Source organism: Condylura cristata, unplaced genomic scaffold (genome assembly GCF_000260355.1).
Source record: "Condylura cristata isolate star-nosed mole 26May11 unplaced genomic scaffold, ConCri1.0 scaffold00015, whole genome shotgun sequence".
In the NCBI taxonomy this organism is placed as follows: domain Eukaryota; kingdom Metazoa; phylum Chordata; class Mammalia; order Eulipotyphla; family Talpidae; genus Condylura; species Condylura cristata.
In genome coordinates, this window is record NW_004567116.1 from 41909094 (window position 1) to 41926744 (window position 17651).

Sequence of the window (17651 nt, forward strand, 5' to 3'; positions counted from 1 at the left end):
CTGGGAGGTGATGGCACCTTGCACTCAGGTGCCATGTGAATAAGGTGGGGGCCTGACTAGCGGTGGGACAGAACCAGGTGCTGGCAGAAGGAAGCAGCGCAGTCCTGAGGCAGGCACATAGGTGAGTCCTCTGTATAGCATCCCATTGGGCAGTCCTGGTCTTTTAGGTAGGGTTGGAACCCCAATGTCTGGGGACTTCTCAGACCTCCTAATACCCTGGGTTTCCCAGAAATGGCTAGAGCTGGTACCACATTCCTTCTGCTTTCCCTCCCGTGGCCTCTCTGGGGGTGGCCTCTCTGGGGGTGGCCCCATTCTTGGGGCCACCATCAACCCTCACACAGGGGCCCATCACCATGGGGGAGCAAAGGTGGTGGGAAGGCAGCACCCAGCCTGTAGCTGAAGAAGCTGAGCACCTCCCCTGATGTCAGGCTGGTAGAGGCCTAATCCAAACCCACCTCTGTGCTTCCAGTCCAGGGCACCTTCTAAGAAAGATGAATGGGCAGATGCTGCTGCAATTTCCATTTTATACATCAGAAATACAGACTCTGAGGTAAGGAGGATTCGTTCTTGTTCCCAGCCAGGAAAACTACCTGGTTCTTTGTTATGGTGAAAGTGGAACAGGCTGGCACACACCAGCCTTCCTAGGCTCATGAGAAACCATTCTGAACGGTTTGTTTGAGAAGCCGAAGGCTGCTCATGGGCACCCCGCTGCGGTGCTGGGGTCCAAGTGGGAGTGTGTCCGTCTTCCGCAGACAAGCAGACTCGGCAGCCCTTTCTGGTTGCTTCTAATGGACTTTATTGTTGTCCTGCTCAATACCACAGTACAAAGGGCCCTGCGAGCTCCAGCCTGTACCATGTGTCACCACAGCAGAAACCAGGACCTACCAAAACATGTTCCCACCCCACCCCAGACCTACTCACAGGATAAATAGGTGTTACAAATTTTGTTTTAAAGAAAACAGAACAGAATAAATTAATAACTTAAGTGATTAGGCACCAACAAGTGATTTGAAAAATTAAATGTCAATTTTAAATGGCAACAGGGAAAGAACTCAAGATTGGGCTTCTAGCCCATTTTCTTGTCCCAACAAATACCGACAGCTCTGTGTGAAATGATTCTAAAGTTTCAAGACACATTTAACCAACACACAAGAACACATACACCACACGACAGCCTCAAGCTCCAGTGGGCCCCTCAGAGGCAACCTGCTGTGGCCCCAGAAAACTTGAGAATCCCAGCACAAGGGCCCCTGTAGGAGGGCTCTGGAGCTCAGGTGGCCTGCCAGGTGTCCCCACTTTGCAGATGAAAGCCCAGAACAGGGAAGGGTGTGCGCATCAGCCTCCTGCCCTGAATTTTCCAGACCTCTGGGGGAGCGGGGTGCTAGCTGGCCATGGCTTCGGCTGAGGCCTTAGCCTCAGGTGAAGGGCAGACTGGAGCTGAGCTCATACTCCAGTCACTTCAGAATGGTTGTGCTTCTGTCTCAGGAGCGGGGTGTATCTGAGTGGTCTCAAATGTAGACGTTACCGAAATTAACCTAGGGAGGGGACTGGGTTAAAGGGCTAAGGCTCTGGTCCCTGGTGGTCCTGACCTTTAAGAGAAAAGTCACAGAGCAGAGTGACCGCCCCCCCGCTCCGAGACCATCTGACCCCATATCCGACTTCGTCTCCCTGTGGCTGACACTCCCTCTAGAGCCGCAAGTGGACAAGGACAGCCATTGCTTGGCGCGTCCCAGACAGGCTGAGGCTTTGTTTGAGTTATGATGGCTGAGAATTATCTCCATTCTGGTGTCAGGCCTTGCCAGGCCAACAGGAGTGGTGGGCTCTGACCCATGGATAGACCACAGGTTTTAAACTGGGCCAATAGGTGTGTACTAACGTGTGGTGACTCGGGGCTTGTGAGCATCTCTGCTTTCAACAGGCCACATTCTTCCTCTCATGCTTCCTTTCACTTCTCTCTCCACCCTGAAGGGATGGGAGTTGTGGGAACCAAGAGCTGGAATGAGGCCCTGCTGGAGGTTAGACCTGCCTGTCACAGGAGATCCAACCAGGCTCCTTCACATCACCGCATGCTCAGGAAGTGCAGGCGAGTGGCCAGACCCATCCTCTCCGAGACCAGTTATTCTCAAAACACCGGGCTTTCACATCACTTCTCCACCCCACAGCCTGTCTCAGGGCCTTTTCCTAGAAACTTTCACCCCTCTCTACTCTACCCCTTGCTTCCTCAGCAGTCCATCAGCAGTGTTGTCTTCTCACTAACCATGGCCTCAAGTACAGGGACCCCAAGTCTGATTAGTGCCTGTGTCTTTAGTGCCTAGCCCAGAGTCCAGCTACAGTAGCCAGTGGCTGTTGAGAACGAATACTAGGCCTACTACTGAGAAAGTCAGTCCTCCCAGATGGGATTTGCTCAGGGACGGTCAGGCCTTGGGGCTGCAGTGGGCGTGTGCTCACAGGCGCCACATGGTAAGCAGTAGCCATTCTCAGACACATGGTAGGTAGAAGCTGTTGTGTGGGGGAGGAAGGTCTCTTCACCCGGGTAGGATGAGACGACATCAGGTCAGCCCAGTTGTCTCTGAAACTTTTGTATTTGAATTTGCTCAAGAAGATTCAGATCCCACAGGCTAGGTATGAAGGGCCAGGATGATGCCCTACTTCCTGTCTCTGGCAGGATGCTCATCTGATGACCTTTCAAGCTATGGGAGGAGGGGCCTGGCCTCCCTGTAGTCAAGTTTGAGGCCAGAGTGGGACCTGGAACGGGCAGCCAGCCCGTTCCGTATGCCCTCCCTTTTGGTCTGCTTGCTTTACCTAGTGCTAGCGTCCTGGAACTGCCCGCATCACGCCGCCCTCCTGATGTGACTTAACACCTTTCACTTTCTGTTCCACCTGCATTTGCCCACCTGTCACCGCATCTGTGTCCTGCACCGCCTGCAAAAGGCCTGTGCTGCACACTCCTTCCTGCAATCTCCTGTGCCTCTGCCGAGCTTGTTCCATGGCTGCCTCTCCAGCCCTGCATCCTTCTGTGCCCCCTACTCCATTTCTCATGCTGCATTGCTCCCACTACATGCTGCCACGCCCAGCACAGCCCAAGCCGGTGCTCTCACTGGCTGACGAGCATATTCCATCCCAGAGTGGCTTAGAGCCACACTTCTGGGGGTGCGGTCCTGCAGTGTTCTTGTCAGCTCCAAGCCCAGCTCCTTGTTCACCCAGCCTCAGGTTCCCTTTTGTCCTCAGCCTTCTGCCTCTCCTGTACACAACAGCTGTCTTGCCACCTCTGGGGCGCTAATGCCAGCTACCTTTAAGACCACCTCTAACCTTATCTTTCGGTGGCCTTGCCTCTCCCTTGCCAAGGCAGACAGGGATGAAGAAGTTTATGTCTACTTTGGTCTGCTGGTCCATGGCTCCCTGGGTCAGCGAGATGACTTGGCTTTGTGGACTGCAGGAGAGGTAGCCCCATAGCTGAAGGGAAGGAGGCTGAGGGAGGTGACAAGATAAGGTTGGAATCTGGCTCAGAGCCCCAATACCTCCCTCCAGATATCTGGTAGAGCTTCAGATCTAAAGGTCAGGAAGAGGCTGAAGGATGTTTTTTGGCAATAGCTCTAACTAAGGTGGGTTGAGGCTCGGCCATGATTAAGAAAACCAAAGGTGGATCGAGTGGGAAGAGGAAGTGCCTCACTCAGGCCCTTACCTCCCAGGGGAAGGGTTCAGGGTCCCTGATGTCAAGTGCTTTGAAGGCCAGAGTGGCAAAGTAAGGAGGCGGTGGCTGAGGGGGTGATGGGGGATGAGAGAGGGGGTTAGAGTGGAGGCAGTTCCAGAAACGCTGCCTCCTGGCCCCTCTCCAGGCGTGGCAAGCCCCCAAGTCACAGCTTGGCGCCCTTGGAAGGCTCCGAGGACTGTCGCACATCTGTCCACTCCTGCATGGTGTTCTGCAGGGCCTGGGTCTTCTCCTTGTCCACTTGGACGTAGTCTACCTTCTCATCGGAAGTGACGGATGACGTGGATGGCTAGGGGACAGAGTGGAATTGGCTGTCAGCAAGGTGGGGAGCAGGTAGGCTCTGCCAGTTAACTGGCTTCAGGAGCCTGTCTTCCTTCTCCGAAAGTAGCTTTAAATGCTGAACCCCTACTGTTGGAGGCAATAACCCCTTTCCTAGTGGAAGTATCTAGGCCTTGAGCTCTGTCCCCACCGCCTCCCTGTGGCTCCTCATCTGGGGGAAGGAAGTTTCTGGGCACCAACACAGGACCAGTCATAGGACGTCGGTCATGTTCCTTGAGGAGTGCCTGGCCTTGCTTCCTGCGAAGGGCTTTCCTAGGCCAGAAGTCCCGCACAGGACCCAGTATCAGACAGTGAGGTCGCAGGGCATGGGATTCCTGGATCTGTCCCTGATATGCCCTGCGAGCACGTGAAGGGACTGACGCACAGTGGCGCTCAAGACTCCCTCACCTCAGGATCCCACCCCAGGAAACTCATCCCACCCACCCCAGGCACCTTGCGGTGGGGGCTGGGGGAGCTTGGCTGGAAGTCCAAGGCCAGATAATCAACGTTGCCACTGCTCTTCTTAGGGGCTGGGCTGTTGGTGCCACTGGGAATGGGAGACGCAGACACTGGATTTTGCTGTCAGAGAAGGAAAAGCCAGTTAGTTTGGGAAACAGCTTCACCCTTATCAGGGAAATGCTCTCGAGGAGGCACACACTGTACCCAGCCTTCCCATGTTCTCGTTCAACCCTCGCACCAGTCCTGTGCTGTGTGAGGCCTCTGGCTGCACAGCTGGTGCTCAGGGGTGTGGACCAGGCCCATGCTGATCCTACTCTACCATCTTGCCTCTCTGCCAAGGCATCAGGACACCTCCCGGCCAGTCTCCCAACAAACCCAGCCTCTGCTTCCTGGCCGTTAAGGAGTGAGTGCAGGGGGCCAGAGTGGCCTCGTCCCTGCTTTGTCCTCCAGCAGCGCTGCCACCGACGTGCTGTAGGGCCCTGCCTCTAGCAGGGATAAACCAACCTTTCAAGAGGTTTCTGAAATCTTTGAGTGAAAGAGGCAGTAGGTAAACTACGTTTGCTTTTGTTGGCTAATTCATTGGTTCACTCTTTATGCAGCACCTACCAGGTGTTGAACACCTGTTCTCTTCTCAATGAACGTCTCAGAGGAGACGCCGTGTGTTCCTGTGCTTACACTGCGATTATGGCCATTACCAGTGAGTCACAGGCCAATGTTTTCCCGTCGCTAAGCAGATGCTCAGTGCTTACACTCATGTATCTGCTCATGGTCTTGGGATAAAAAGGATAAGGAAATAGCAAAGATTTTTGACTTTTAAAAGATTTTAACAGAACAGCAGGAGGCTAACTCGAAGGGTGCATTTGTCACCCATGCTGATTCTGAAGCACCTGGCTAGTCAGTCATTTGATCTGCTAAACCCTGTAGGGCTTCCTTTTGCCCACAGGAAAAGTTCCAGCTCCCCCAGACTGCTGCCCTGCAGGCCCATACCCTGCAGCATGGCCTTCCCGGCACTGGAGCACACCAGTGAGGCAGGTCTTCTCTGCTCCTTAAGACCAAGTCTCCATTTCTGCCTCTGATGACATCTCAGTGCTGCGCACACAATGTGCTCAAGAATGATTGCGGAAGTAAATTAGATCAGATACTGGGGCGCCCTGAGTTAAAGCGGACTAGCTGAGTGGTGAGGAATGGACAGGTAGGTCCCAGGGGACTCACCATAGGGACGTAGTTCTCTTCGCTGTCTCCTGAGTCCGTGCTGGTGATGCTCTGGGTGGAGATGGGGCGGCAGTACTGGGAGGAGCTGGAGTTGAAGCTGTGGCTGTTGAGGGGAGAAATCAGTCAATCCTGGAGAGGCTTTCAGCCTCCAGCTGGCCCCTGACCCCCACATGCCATCATCAGACTGATCTGGTGCACAGCAGGTGTAGGTTCCCAGCAGCATGAGAGACAGCTTATCGGCAGGACACAGCGTCCCTGACTCATGGCCTGGTGACCGTTGCCCTCATCAGCCCGGATGGCCTGTTCCAACCCCCCTCTTCCACCAACCGACACTCACATGGCCCTTGACCAAGACTTAGTGACAGGTGATTTGAAGGGGAGCTCATCAATGACAGTGTTGTTTCTCAGGTCAAGTGGTGTTGGCTTTGCTGGATCAGAACAGAGAGTTGCATAATCAGAAATGGCGAGAATACCACACATACTACATGTGTGACACATGGCATACAAATATATCATCCCGGTTTCACACAGGGAGACTGAGGCTCAGCAAGGTTAAGTAATCTTTGCTCAAGTTGCTAGGCCTTTAAATCAAGCCTTCAAATTCCATATCCTAAGCACAGCCTCTATGAAAATAAGAGCTGCTACTTAAAATGGAGAAGGGCACTGAGTTCCCTGCTGCTCACAGACACAGGCTCTGGATCCTGCTGGGGAGGAAGGGGACATCAGGATGAGGCAAAACCAGAGCCTGACCTTCATGACTTCTTCCTGGTCTCGAGGGTACCAGCTCACATTACTCAACACTGTTGCTCCACTGTCAATGTCCTAGATGCTTAAACTGGGGAGGAGAAATCACTATCCCCAATTTACTCCTGGGTTTTCAGAAGAAAACCTAGGCTCAAAATGAAAAATACATAATTCTTTTATACATTAGAACTTAAAAATTTAAATGTAACTCAATGTAAATATTACATACAAATAAGTCAACACACCAATGAAGCACTGGATAAGGATTCTAACCTATATCTACAAAGTACTTTCGAATATACGATCACCCTCATTGGCTCTGGGAGGTAACTACACCTCCCATTTCACTGTGAAGAAACAAGATTCAGCGATGTGGAATGATCCCTCTGCAGCTACATGTCAGCAGGTGGCACTTCTGGAACCAGCACCTGTTCCAGCAGCCAGCTCCCAGAATGCCAGACCACGGGGTTGAATTTGGGGTGTGTGAGAGAGCTGTGGGTGGCTTAGGTACCACTTCCTTGCAAGAAATGCACAGGATTCACCTGAACCCTAACTGAATGCAGTTAGTCCCTGGACATCATTCACAGATGGGGCAGGGAAAGAGCTTACCTTTCCGGTCGGGTTTGAGGTTGCGGTTGACGGGGGGTGGCTGGATGTCACTCCCTCGACTGGGGCCACGGTGCAAAGAAAGGGCTGTAGAGGGGTAGCCAAGCGGGTCAAAGTGGTGGGGCCCGGGGCTCATGGGGATGTAGACACTCTGGGAGTGATCAGCTGCTCGCTCCATAGCCAGCAGGGTGGAGGAACCTGGATTCATGGGCACGTAGTTGTCTTCAGAAGTGGTGCTGTCTGACCGGCCCACAACTGCTTTTCCTGGCTGGTGGAGCGTACAAGAAACAACAATCACTGGTAGGAAGAAACAATGGGTGTGAGAATCTGTACACATGGCAGAGAGAGTCGTGACCGAGTCAGCTGCACTGGAGAGTCAGAAGGAAACCAAATAAAGCAGAGAGGACAGGAGGAAGTCAGATCTGTGGGTCTTGTCTAGCTTCCACAATCCCTTGGGACCCACTTATAATTTGTAATAAATCTTTAATATAAAATAACCTGGTGGTGGCTGGGCCGATAAGCCTTTCTGGATGCCTGACCAAAGGCAGAGGGTATCACAGGCCCTGGACTGCAAAAGCTTGGCTCAGGACCCACCCTCCATCTCAAGTTCAGACTCATCATCTCAGCCCTGAGCAGCCCACAGAACATATTAGGAGCCGTAGCCTCAGCTGGTGAGGTCTGGGGTCAGTTGTGCTTCCCAGCCACGCTGTATCAGGGCTGCCATCAGCTCCTGCCCTGTCTGTGCAGACAGGCAACAAGCTGCTTCTGCCTCGGTCATCTAACTTTCAGTCCTTCCAGTGGGCCTGCCACTTTGGAGAACTGTGGTGAACCCCTCCAGAGGCAGCCTGGGATTCTGCTCTCAAACCTAATCCTGCAGTCAAGAGCGTCCCTCGGAGCACACCTGCCCTGGAGTCACACTGGGGGGCGGCACCTGCTTCCATGGAGACCTCGGGGGTAAGGGCGCCGCCGCAGATCCGCCAGCTCAGTGCCTGCACGCCACCTGCTTACCCGCAGGGTAAGAGCCTGTGTTCTAGTGTGCCTAAGTAGCACATCTATCCCCAGGCCAGGATACCTGTGTCCTACTTTCCCAAATTCGTGGTCTGGGAGACAACCCAGGGCTCTGAACTGAGACCAGAAGTGAGGCAGGGTCCTGACAGGGAGACACCGACATTCTTGGGGTCTAGTATTCGTTGTGACATGCCCTTTGGTCCACTTGAGCTGCCTGAGGACCCCTGGCTAAATCCCACTCACCAGGAAAGAGCTGATCCCATCACTCATGGACTCGGCAGACCGGCCTGCACTCTCTCCGCCACGCTGGGGGTACTCGTAGGTCTCACAGGAAGAAGCTGCAAGAGAGGAACAGCCACACGCATGCACAGTTGAGTCATGTGCTGACACATCTCCATGCCCTCACCAGTACCGCTCGGGGGCTTCCTGATGCTCCAGCAGATACTACTGTCAACTGCAAATGATCAGGCATAACTTCCAGCACAATACTTCTCCATTACGAAATTCCTCCAGCATCTAGAGAAACCCTCCTGGACTCTTCCCGCCCTCATTTAGGTACTTACCCTTTCGCTCCGCAGCCCTTACTTCCTGTCCCACCCACCCATATCACTAGTACTAAGGAAAGAATGACATGTGTTTTCCTTTCCCAACTAAATGTGAGTTCTCTGATGGGCAGGTGCATGTTTTTATACGTCTCTCTCATCTCAGTTCCAAAGCACAGGATGATTCATCAGATAGCTGATGACTGAGCACTGGCCAGGAGTCAGGACCTCCGTACCAGTCCTATCTGCCACTTCACCACCCTGAGTAGTCTCCGAACCTACCACGGGCTTCGTGTGAAATGAAAACAAGGAGGTTCAGTTGTGCACACTCCGCTCTCAGGGGCCACTACATGGTTTAGACAGCATAGTGGATCCGGACAGGCTTCACAACTGATAAATCAAGATGCAAAGTGAAAGGAGCTAATTTACTTTCTCATCAAGTGTATACGCAGTTGAACTAAAGTAGAAAACAAGTGACAATGGAATTTAAATAATTCAGATAGACATCTGGACTTGAACCAGAGAGATTCAAGTGTGGCTTAGACACAGTTTTGAAGATTTAATGTTGTACTCTGTAGTTCACATAGGTTGGCTCCAGTTTGAGCGAGCCCTCTCGATTTATCCTTTAAATCTCTGGTTTGATTTATAGATAAATAAAATACTACGATTTGGGCTTCTAAACCCTACAATGTGTTGTATTGTTAACCAGGATGTTCTATCTCCCTTACTACATACAGTACAGCAACTTCTCTGAGGTAGGGTCTGCTATACCCTTGCCAGTGTGGGTGTTTGCTTGGCCTCTAGTTCTGGAAGACCAACTCTGAAGGGTTTTGGGTAGAAGAGGTCTGAACCCTGTCAATGACCTGGTGGTCTTTACGTCTCCCCCAGTTATGGATGACTCAGGACTAGCAAATTACCAAGAACCCCTGATGACCTCCCTCACCCACAGATCCCGGCGAGGGCTCACTCTGACCTCGGTGAAGCCGGCTGTTGTCCACGGCAGGAAGGGTATTGCGCCTGGGGATGGTGGCAGCAGCAGAGACCGATCTGCTGCTTTCACTGATTGGAGGTCTCTGCTGAGGGCTGCCCCATCGAGGCGTTTCTGCCTGGCTTGGCTTGGGGGGTCGGGGTGGAGGCGCCATGGCTGAGTCCCCAGGAGTGGCCACTGCCATGGCATTGTGGTTCTTGTCCAGTGTCACTGTCCTTGGGAACTGGTAGGCTGACAGTGGGGTGGCTGGGACATCCATGTTGTCTACCAGGAGGTCTCCGAACTCCCTGCACAGAGTGTTGCTGGGCGTCTTGAAGGTGTACACATCCTCATTATCAGTCTCGGACCCAGTAAGGCTGCCCTTGGTGTGGCCGTGGGAGGCCAGGCTCCGGGGGAGGTCATAGGTACTGTCTCTGAATTCTGTATTGTGCCGGCTTGGCTTGGGAAGGCTGTAGAAGCCATGGACTTGACCGCTGACCCCGTTGACACAGTGTCCGTTGCCTTGGGCAAGTTTCTGTACTGCTGTGTCGCTCCTCATCAGAAATGAGGCCCTGGTGCCCTGAGAGAAGCTGGCACTCCTGAGAGAGAAAGGAGAGAGGCAGCAGGGAGCTTAGAGGAAGTCAGGACCACCAAGGGCGGCAAGCAGCATGGCCCAAGTGCATGCGGCTCGCTCCTGTGGAGCAAGCCCGGGCTGGGAGGCAGGCAGGCCTGGGGTTATCTCAGCTCACCAGCTGCTTGACCTTGGGGACGGCCCTTTTTCTTTCTGAGCTTCAACTTACACATCTGCAAAAATGGTGACTAAAGACATATTTGGAAGGTTTTCTTTTTTTTTTTTAGTAAATCAGACTATACTGCTAAGAATTTTATCATGTTTAGTTAAGTTTAAATCCATCCGTAATTTATTTTTACATATTATAGAAAGAAATTCAACTTAAATTCTTCTTGACGGAGAGCCAGCTTTGTCAGTATCATTTATTTTATTATTTTTAAAAAAGATTTATTTCTTCATGCATACAAAACTGGGGTAGGCCAGAGGTTCAGGGGCAGTGAGAGGATTCACCAGAGACAGAGTGGGGAGCAGAACAGGCAGACTGACAGAGTACACAGCTGAGGGGCGCAGCGGGTGGGCCAGGAGAGGTGCCATGTGGTCACCTCCGGGGCTGGGAACTGAGCGCTCACCGAAGCTGCTGCCAGTTTGCTGTGCTGCGTCCTAACCTGTCACGCCACCAGGGAGGGCCCAGATTCATTAAGGAAACTCTTCTTTCAGTGAGCTAAAATGCCACCACCTTTGTGTGATATTAAATTCTTACCTATGTGCAGATCTATTTCCAGAATTTCTTTTATTTTCTACTCATTTATTTGCTTGCTTTTAAACCAACACCACACCTATAGACTACAGTGGCTTAGTAAAATTTTTAGTATCTGGTAAAGCGAGTCCTTACTTTACTATTTTTCACTTTAGCTCTCTTAAAACTACTTTTAAACTTAATAATCTGATGAATTTATATAGTATGGTGTGCAATTATGAAGTGAATTAAAATTGGAATTGAATTTTGGCTTACAATTTGTGGAACATTAACATTTTAGGGTTTTTAAATGTTTCCACTTAAGAGTGCAGTAATTGTTCCATTTATTCAGATCTGGTTTCATGATTTTATGAAGGTATTTCAAGTTCTTCCTATATGACTGCAAAATTGAGGTTACCAGAGGGGAGAGGATGGGGTTGGGAACAAAGGTGGGAGGGGCCCAATACCACCTTCACCATCTCCGGTAACAGGCTGTAGGTGTTGGGTGGTGGGGTGGGGTGGAAACACCTCTGACAAGATGTGAACCTATTCCCCTAAATCCTGTAGTGCTGTAAACCAGTGTTACCTCAATAAGGAAAAGAGAAGAAAAGGAATCATTAAAAAAAGGTTAAGATGGTAAAACTGTATGTTCTCTATATTTTACCCTAATAAACAAGCCTCCTTCCTTTAAAACAAGTTGTCCATTATGCTCTTGACTCTTCATATTTGTTTTGAAGCATATCATTTTTTATCCTATTTTGAGTAATTTGCCATTATTAAATGCTGCAAGCCATATTTTTGAAGACCATGAATACGGTTTACTACTAACAAACCATAGAAATGTAAAATAAATAAATCAAGTCTAGTCTATCTGCCACACAGATGTTCAATGCCAGTATTTTATCTTCTCTCTTTCCTCAAATGGCTGCAATTAGTAAGGGCTGGTCTCTCTCCTCCCCCAACAGTTCCGACAAGCCACTTGTTAGCTGCTTTAAATGCCACAGAATATACACACTCTGTATCAAAGGCTGTGAGATAGTGGAAAGAATTTTTACATTGGCATCTGTCAATAATAAGCAAATCTTTTATCTGAGCCTCAGTTTCCACCCTGTAAAATAAACCAAGTAATGGATGTTGGTGTCAAAGTTATAAAGAACTATTCAAACATAAGCTACAGCTTTATTTCCTACCATGCATCCTGGTTGCTGAGAGGCATTTAGAGGGGGAAGTACTCTTTCCAAAAGTCTACAAATCCATAGGAAACAATGCTTTTCTATGTGGGAAATTATAGTCAGGATAGAAGAGGTTTTGAATATTAAGAAGATCTGAAAGTGGAAGGATTTGTGCAGGGTCCAGCACTGCTACTGGCTGGCTTGCTCTGTGAGCTTCACCAGGCTGTCCTGGCCAAGGCGTGACCGAGTGGTCTCGATGGTTATGGGACCATCTGGTTCTGTAGCTCCCTCCAAAAGCCCGCGTCTTTAAAGTGTGTTTAGACGGGGTTCTGTGTTCTGTGTAAGTGTCTTGGGAAACCGGAGGGAAAGATTTTGAGCCAGCAGGGGTCCAGATCTACTTTTCTAGCTCTTAAATGATGGTTCTCTTAGGATGTCATAGGGGTGGGGGGATAAGATTCACTATTCTAGAACAATCTTTATAACAGTGACTCTTACTTAGCCTTTTTTAGGCTGTAAGCATCTTCAGGAATCTGATAAAATGTTATTGGAACTTCTCACCAGTAGAAGGAAAATAAATCTCAGATATATGCGAACCGGCATGTTCATGGAAGGTGAGAGGGATGAGGAAAGGCTGCGGACCTTAGAGACCTATCCATGGAACTTGCACTCACATATGCTCTCAGCTCGTGGGCTTGTTGTTACAGATTTGGCCAGCAGATGGTGGTAGAAAGTAGGGCCCAGCGATTTGCCAAGAGGAAGGGAAACAGGTGTCTAGACCAGGTTCTCTCTTCTATAAACTTGTATCCTTTAGTCCTGAAGGACCTTCCCTGTGGTGGCCCTTCTCTCTTGACTCCCGTGTGTCTGTCCTCCCTTCCTATCCCATTCTACACACAACCATAACCTAGATCACTGAACATCATCGAACTCATATAATGTGTCTGGAGCAGAGGATGGGAACCCAGTTGTAGACATAAGGTATTGATGTCGCTCACACCTGTCTTTGGGATTTCCAATTCTCTGTTGGATCCCGCCACTTGGAATCTTCACTTAACAATCACTTCTGTCCCTTTTCCATCTGGACCAGGACACTGGTCCCAGAGATGCCTGTGGCCCTGGGCTGGGTGTGGACAGAGCAGTAGAAGACATGCATGCAAGTCATTACAATCAAGGGGCCGAGTGTGAGGCTGATTTATTCTAACTGTCCTGGTGGTGGTGGTGGTACAGAATATGAGTGTGTGTGGTGGGGGTGTCTTCCAAGGTGTTAGTTCTGCATGAGTCAGTCTGGCAGTCAGCCAAGCAAAGGGCAAGAGAGGGGAAGTAGTGTCCTAGTGAGAGGTGACAAAGAGGTAAAGCAGAATCTGATAAATTCAAGGAACTGCAAGTTGCTGTGGCTGGAGCAAAGGCAGTAGAAAGCAGGGCTGATTGTGGAGGGGCCAGGCGAGGGCTGCTGAGAGTGGGAAGCTCCTCAAAGACTTCAAAGTGGGGGTGGGAAGAGCATGCAGATAGTAGCCTTAAACAACAATGTGTAACCTTAAAAAGCAAGACTCCCTACAGTCTCCTGTCATGAGAATGGCACTGGTCACTAAGGTCAGCAACTTGGGAGTTACCCAAATTTACTGTTTCTCACCCAATAGTGACATCAGATCCTGTTGAATCCACTCCAGTCCAGGTCCTCCTGCAAGTCCTTCTGCAGTGACCAGCCTCCCCATCATCTGCCCAGGGCCTCTCCCATTGCCCCTTGAGCCTACTGACATTTACTTCTTTACTTCTCTAACTTCCCAGTTGAAACATTTTCAGGGCTGTGGCTAAGCATACTCCAGCTCCAGCCCTGCTCTCCAGCATCTTCTCCCTAGTTTCCTTCTCAGGACCCACAGTCCCACTATGTCTCTTGCCATCAAGCCTCTCGCTTTTGCAGCAATGCTGCTGTGTCTGAAAGACGAGCGCCTGCTTCTGTTTATCCTTCAAGCGCTGCTCAAAGCACACCTTTAAAAGTTATTTCTTACACCCTCTATCTCCACAATCAATTACTTGCTCAAATGTGTGCCTGGAGCAGGGGCAACCGCTCAGGGCTACGCACCATAGTTACCTGTTTCCCCCATCAGTCTGTGATTTTTTTTTAAAGATTTATTTATTTATGCATACAGAACTGGGGTTCAGGCCAGAGGTGCAGGGGCAGTGAGAGGATTCACCAGAGACAAAGTGGGGAGCAGAACAGGCAGATCAACAAAGTACACTGCTGAGGGGAGCAGTGGGCAGGTCAGGAGAGGTCTGCTGGGCCATGTGGGTCACCTCTGGGGAGGGGCTCGAACTCGCACTGAAGCGGCTGCAGCCAGCTTGCAGTGCTGCGCTCTAACCCGTTGTGCCACCAGGGAGGGCCCAGTCTGTGATTTTCTTAAGGAAAGAATCTGTCTTAATAATTTTTTCTTCTCAGGATGCAGATTAGTGATTGTCACATAATAAAGAATCCATGCTTGTTGAAGGAACAAGCAAATGTATAAATAAATGAATGAAGTGCTGGTGCTGCACTGTTTTTCCTGAAGTTGGCCTAAATCCTTGGGTTAGCAGATGGAAACATCACTGTCAGGACCTACTTACTATGTCCCAAGCTCCTGCTGCCCTGCCATCATCTCCAGCTCATCCAAATAAGTCCTAATAGTCTATGTCTCAGCTTTGGGCTTGCATTATTTACCTTTCTCCAGAATGCTCCTTTGAAGCATAAAAATCTTACACAACTGTACAAAAGATGTCTTTTTTTTTGCTCCACAGGGTGTTAAATGACCTTTAATTCTTTCCACTTTAATCAGTCCTTCACTGGGCTTCCACTGTTACACTCACTCTGCCTGGTGTTAGTCATTTGAGGCGGTGTCTGCCCACTTCTACCTGACGCTCCCAGAGGCAGAGGGCCATCTCCTGCTCTGGCACAGTGCCCGGCATGTGGTAGGTGCTGCTGATGCATGTTGAGGAGGACTGAAGGTCACTTCAGAGACCGGGGAAGGACGGAGTTGACAGAGGGAAACTAGTTTGCCCAAAGTTAACTACTCAGATGATAATAGAACCTGTTCTGGATCCCAGGTTCCTGGACTCCCTGATTTAAAGCCCAGCACTGGTGCTGGGGCAGGGATTCTGAAAACCCAGAAGTCTTGTGGACTGTACTATGTTTGTACAGACTTTTGCTGAAGCCTATGTCACCATAATGTCCTGAGCTGCTTTCCTGGGGTCGCTATCTGTAGGCAGAGGCACTGGGGAGACCTCTTTCAGGGCTACAGGCTGACAGAGGTCTCGTGAAATAAGCACGGTACCTGCCAGGCACATCACATTTCACTTTCAATGCTCCTAAAAGTCTGAGAGAGAGGCACTGTTCTCAAGAGGCACTATTCTCATGCATTGACAAGGAAAATGGAAAATGGGTGACCTGGCATAGGTAGATAGTCAAATGGAAGTGTGCAGGGAGTCTTTGGGCAGAGTTTTGGAGAAAATACTCCTGTGGCCAGCAGCTTGAAGTCATCCCTTTCCCATCTGTGGCTTCCAGCTGCTCAGAGACTGTTAGTGTGGCAACTACTGTGCCACACCTCCTGCATGTACTTGGGTCTCAGTGTCAACGCTTAACCTCTCCCTTGTCTTTCAAGAGTCATTTCCTAATTTATCTAGTGACTTTGCTTTGTACTTGTTCTTTTGCGTATTTTCAGAATTATTCTGTGTGCCATACAATACCATGATTTCACTTCTTTCCCCCCACCAGACACTAAGTACCTTAATGATGACGGGATCTGTTTGATGTTTAATGGATATGTTCCCACTTAAGGAAACCTAATAAATGCTTGTAGGTGAATCAGCTACCATTTGGATTTCTAGAACTGTCGTTGGCAATCTTAAGGGGTCATGTAGCACATATTCCTGTATCTAACTCATTCTACATAGATCCTTCCTGTGAGGGAAGAAAACTTGGGAAATTCTACTTTGCAATTATTAAAAGTTGAGGGGATCTTTGTATCTTAACCCTTCTGGAAGCAATTTTGAGCTCACTTTCTCTGTGGTTACAGAGCAAAGCTGTAGATTGTGAAACTAAATGAAAATGAAAGTGGCGTGTCTTGCCTTAGGTCAGTCAGAGCTACTGAGCAAATGAGTCAGAGCTGTAGAAATGATTAATCACAGGTAAGTTCTCCACTGATGTTTCTGAATTTTCATCCACTATTTTCCTGTGGGTGAAATACTGCTGCAGGGTCGATGAGACTTTCATTCTGCATCTCCTCACTCGAAATTTCACTTCCCGCAACTCTCAGCAGAATAATGTCTCTATAGGGCATGTGACTTGCCTCAATGTATCATCTGTTACAGGTTTAACAGCCTTCCTTGAATCTGGCATGAGGCCCTAAACACTGGAGGGCAAAAATAAATCCTGTGAAAACAAATTTGTCTTAGAAAACAAAAAGGACTCTTTTCCGGGTCAGTTCAAAACTCCTTTCATTGGCAATAGTTACTGTCCAGAAGAGATACTCTGGCTAGGTGGGAGAGTCAGATTTTTGAGACATTCATTCATTTTTGTCAGAATACAATTACTTCATACTTGAAGGAAGTATAATGGCTGGTACCTTAGTACAAGTAACATAATTTTTGGTTTTACCTCTAACATGCTTAATTTATTGCACCCTTATGTCAAGTTCCCTCATAAATGGAAAAAAGAATAGGCACAGGTTGGTATTATTAACCTCAGTAAACTCTATTTCCCCTTAGTAATCCAATTATATGTATTTATGTCCATACCAGGCAGAGATGAATTACCGGTTCTCTCTTCAAAGTCCCTACTCTAAAATAACCCTACAAGATTACTTCAGCAGTCAAATGATGTAATTAAAGTAAAAGTATTTTATAAACTGTAAGGAATTATTTCTTTTTTTCCAGAAAACCTACAATATGATGTGAATGTCAGAAATAATGCAAGATCCAAGCTCCTACTTGCCAACAGTTGGCATAGCTAATTTTTTTTTTAACCATTTCAGTAGAAATGAAGCAAAATCTCACTGAGGTATTCCTGTGTATTTCTTTGATGATTCAGCATCTTTTCATGTACTTATTGGCTATTCCTATATATTTTTTGTGAAGTGTCTATTCAAAAGTTTTGTTCATTGAAAAAATATGGGTGGTCTCTTTTTATTGAGTTGTATTAAATCTCCTAGAAACAAATCCTTTGTAAGGATACATGTTTTGAATATTTTTTCACATTTTCTGACTTGCCATTTTGCTTTTTTAAAGGTGTTTTTTAAAAAGCAAAACTAAATTTTGATAAACAGCATTTTATCAATTGGCTTTTTCCCTTATGAGTCCTCATTTTTGTTTTCTATAAAAAAATCTTTGATTACCTGGAAATAAATCAGAGCTGTTTTCTTATAGACGTTTAGTTATTCTAGGTTGATTGTGTTTTCATTTAAGTTTTAGAATTAGCTTATCAATTTCTATGAAAAAATATGCTGGGATTTTTATTAGGATTACATTGTATCTATGAATCAATTAAGAAAGAGCTGCCACTATAATAACATTGGGTGTTCTTATTTATAAACTATAGCATAGCACTCTCTCATATATAGGTCTTACCTTCCCTTAGCAACATTA

The 17651-nt window shown here is 48.5% G+C and overlaps 1 protein-coding gene across 1 annotated transcript in view; it reads right to left on the reverse strand.

The window, feature by feature from the left end:
- Positions 1-772: 772 nt before the first annotated feature.
- The window catches only part of GAB2 (GRB2-associated binding protein 2), a 57026-nt gene continuing 40147 nt past the window's right edge, over positions 773-17651 (reverse strand). Inside the window, exons 3-9 of the mRNA XM_004683242.2 lie at positions 9572-10164; positions 8300-8394; positions 7052-7316; positions 6036-6126; positions 5699-5801; positions 4481-4606; positions 773-3998 (exon numbers count right to left, since the gene is read on the reverse strand). Of these exons, the coding sequence (XP_004683299.1) occupies positions 3855-3998; positions 4481-4606; positions 5699-5801; positions 6036-6126; positions 7052-7316; positions 8300-8394; positions 9572-10164 (1417 nt within the window). The 3' untranslated portion in view covers positions 773-3854. The remainder of the gene's footprint in view (positions 3999-4480; positions 4607-5698; positions 5802-6035; positions 6127-7051; positions 7317-8299; positions 8395-9571; positions 10165-17651) is intronic.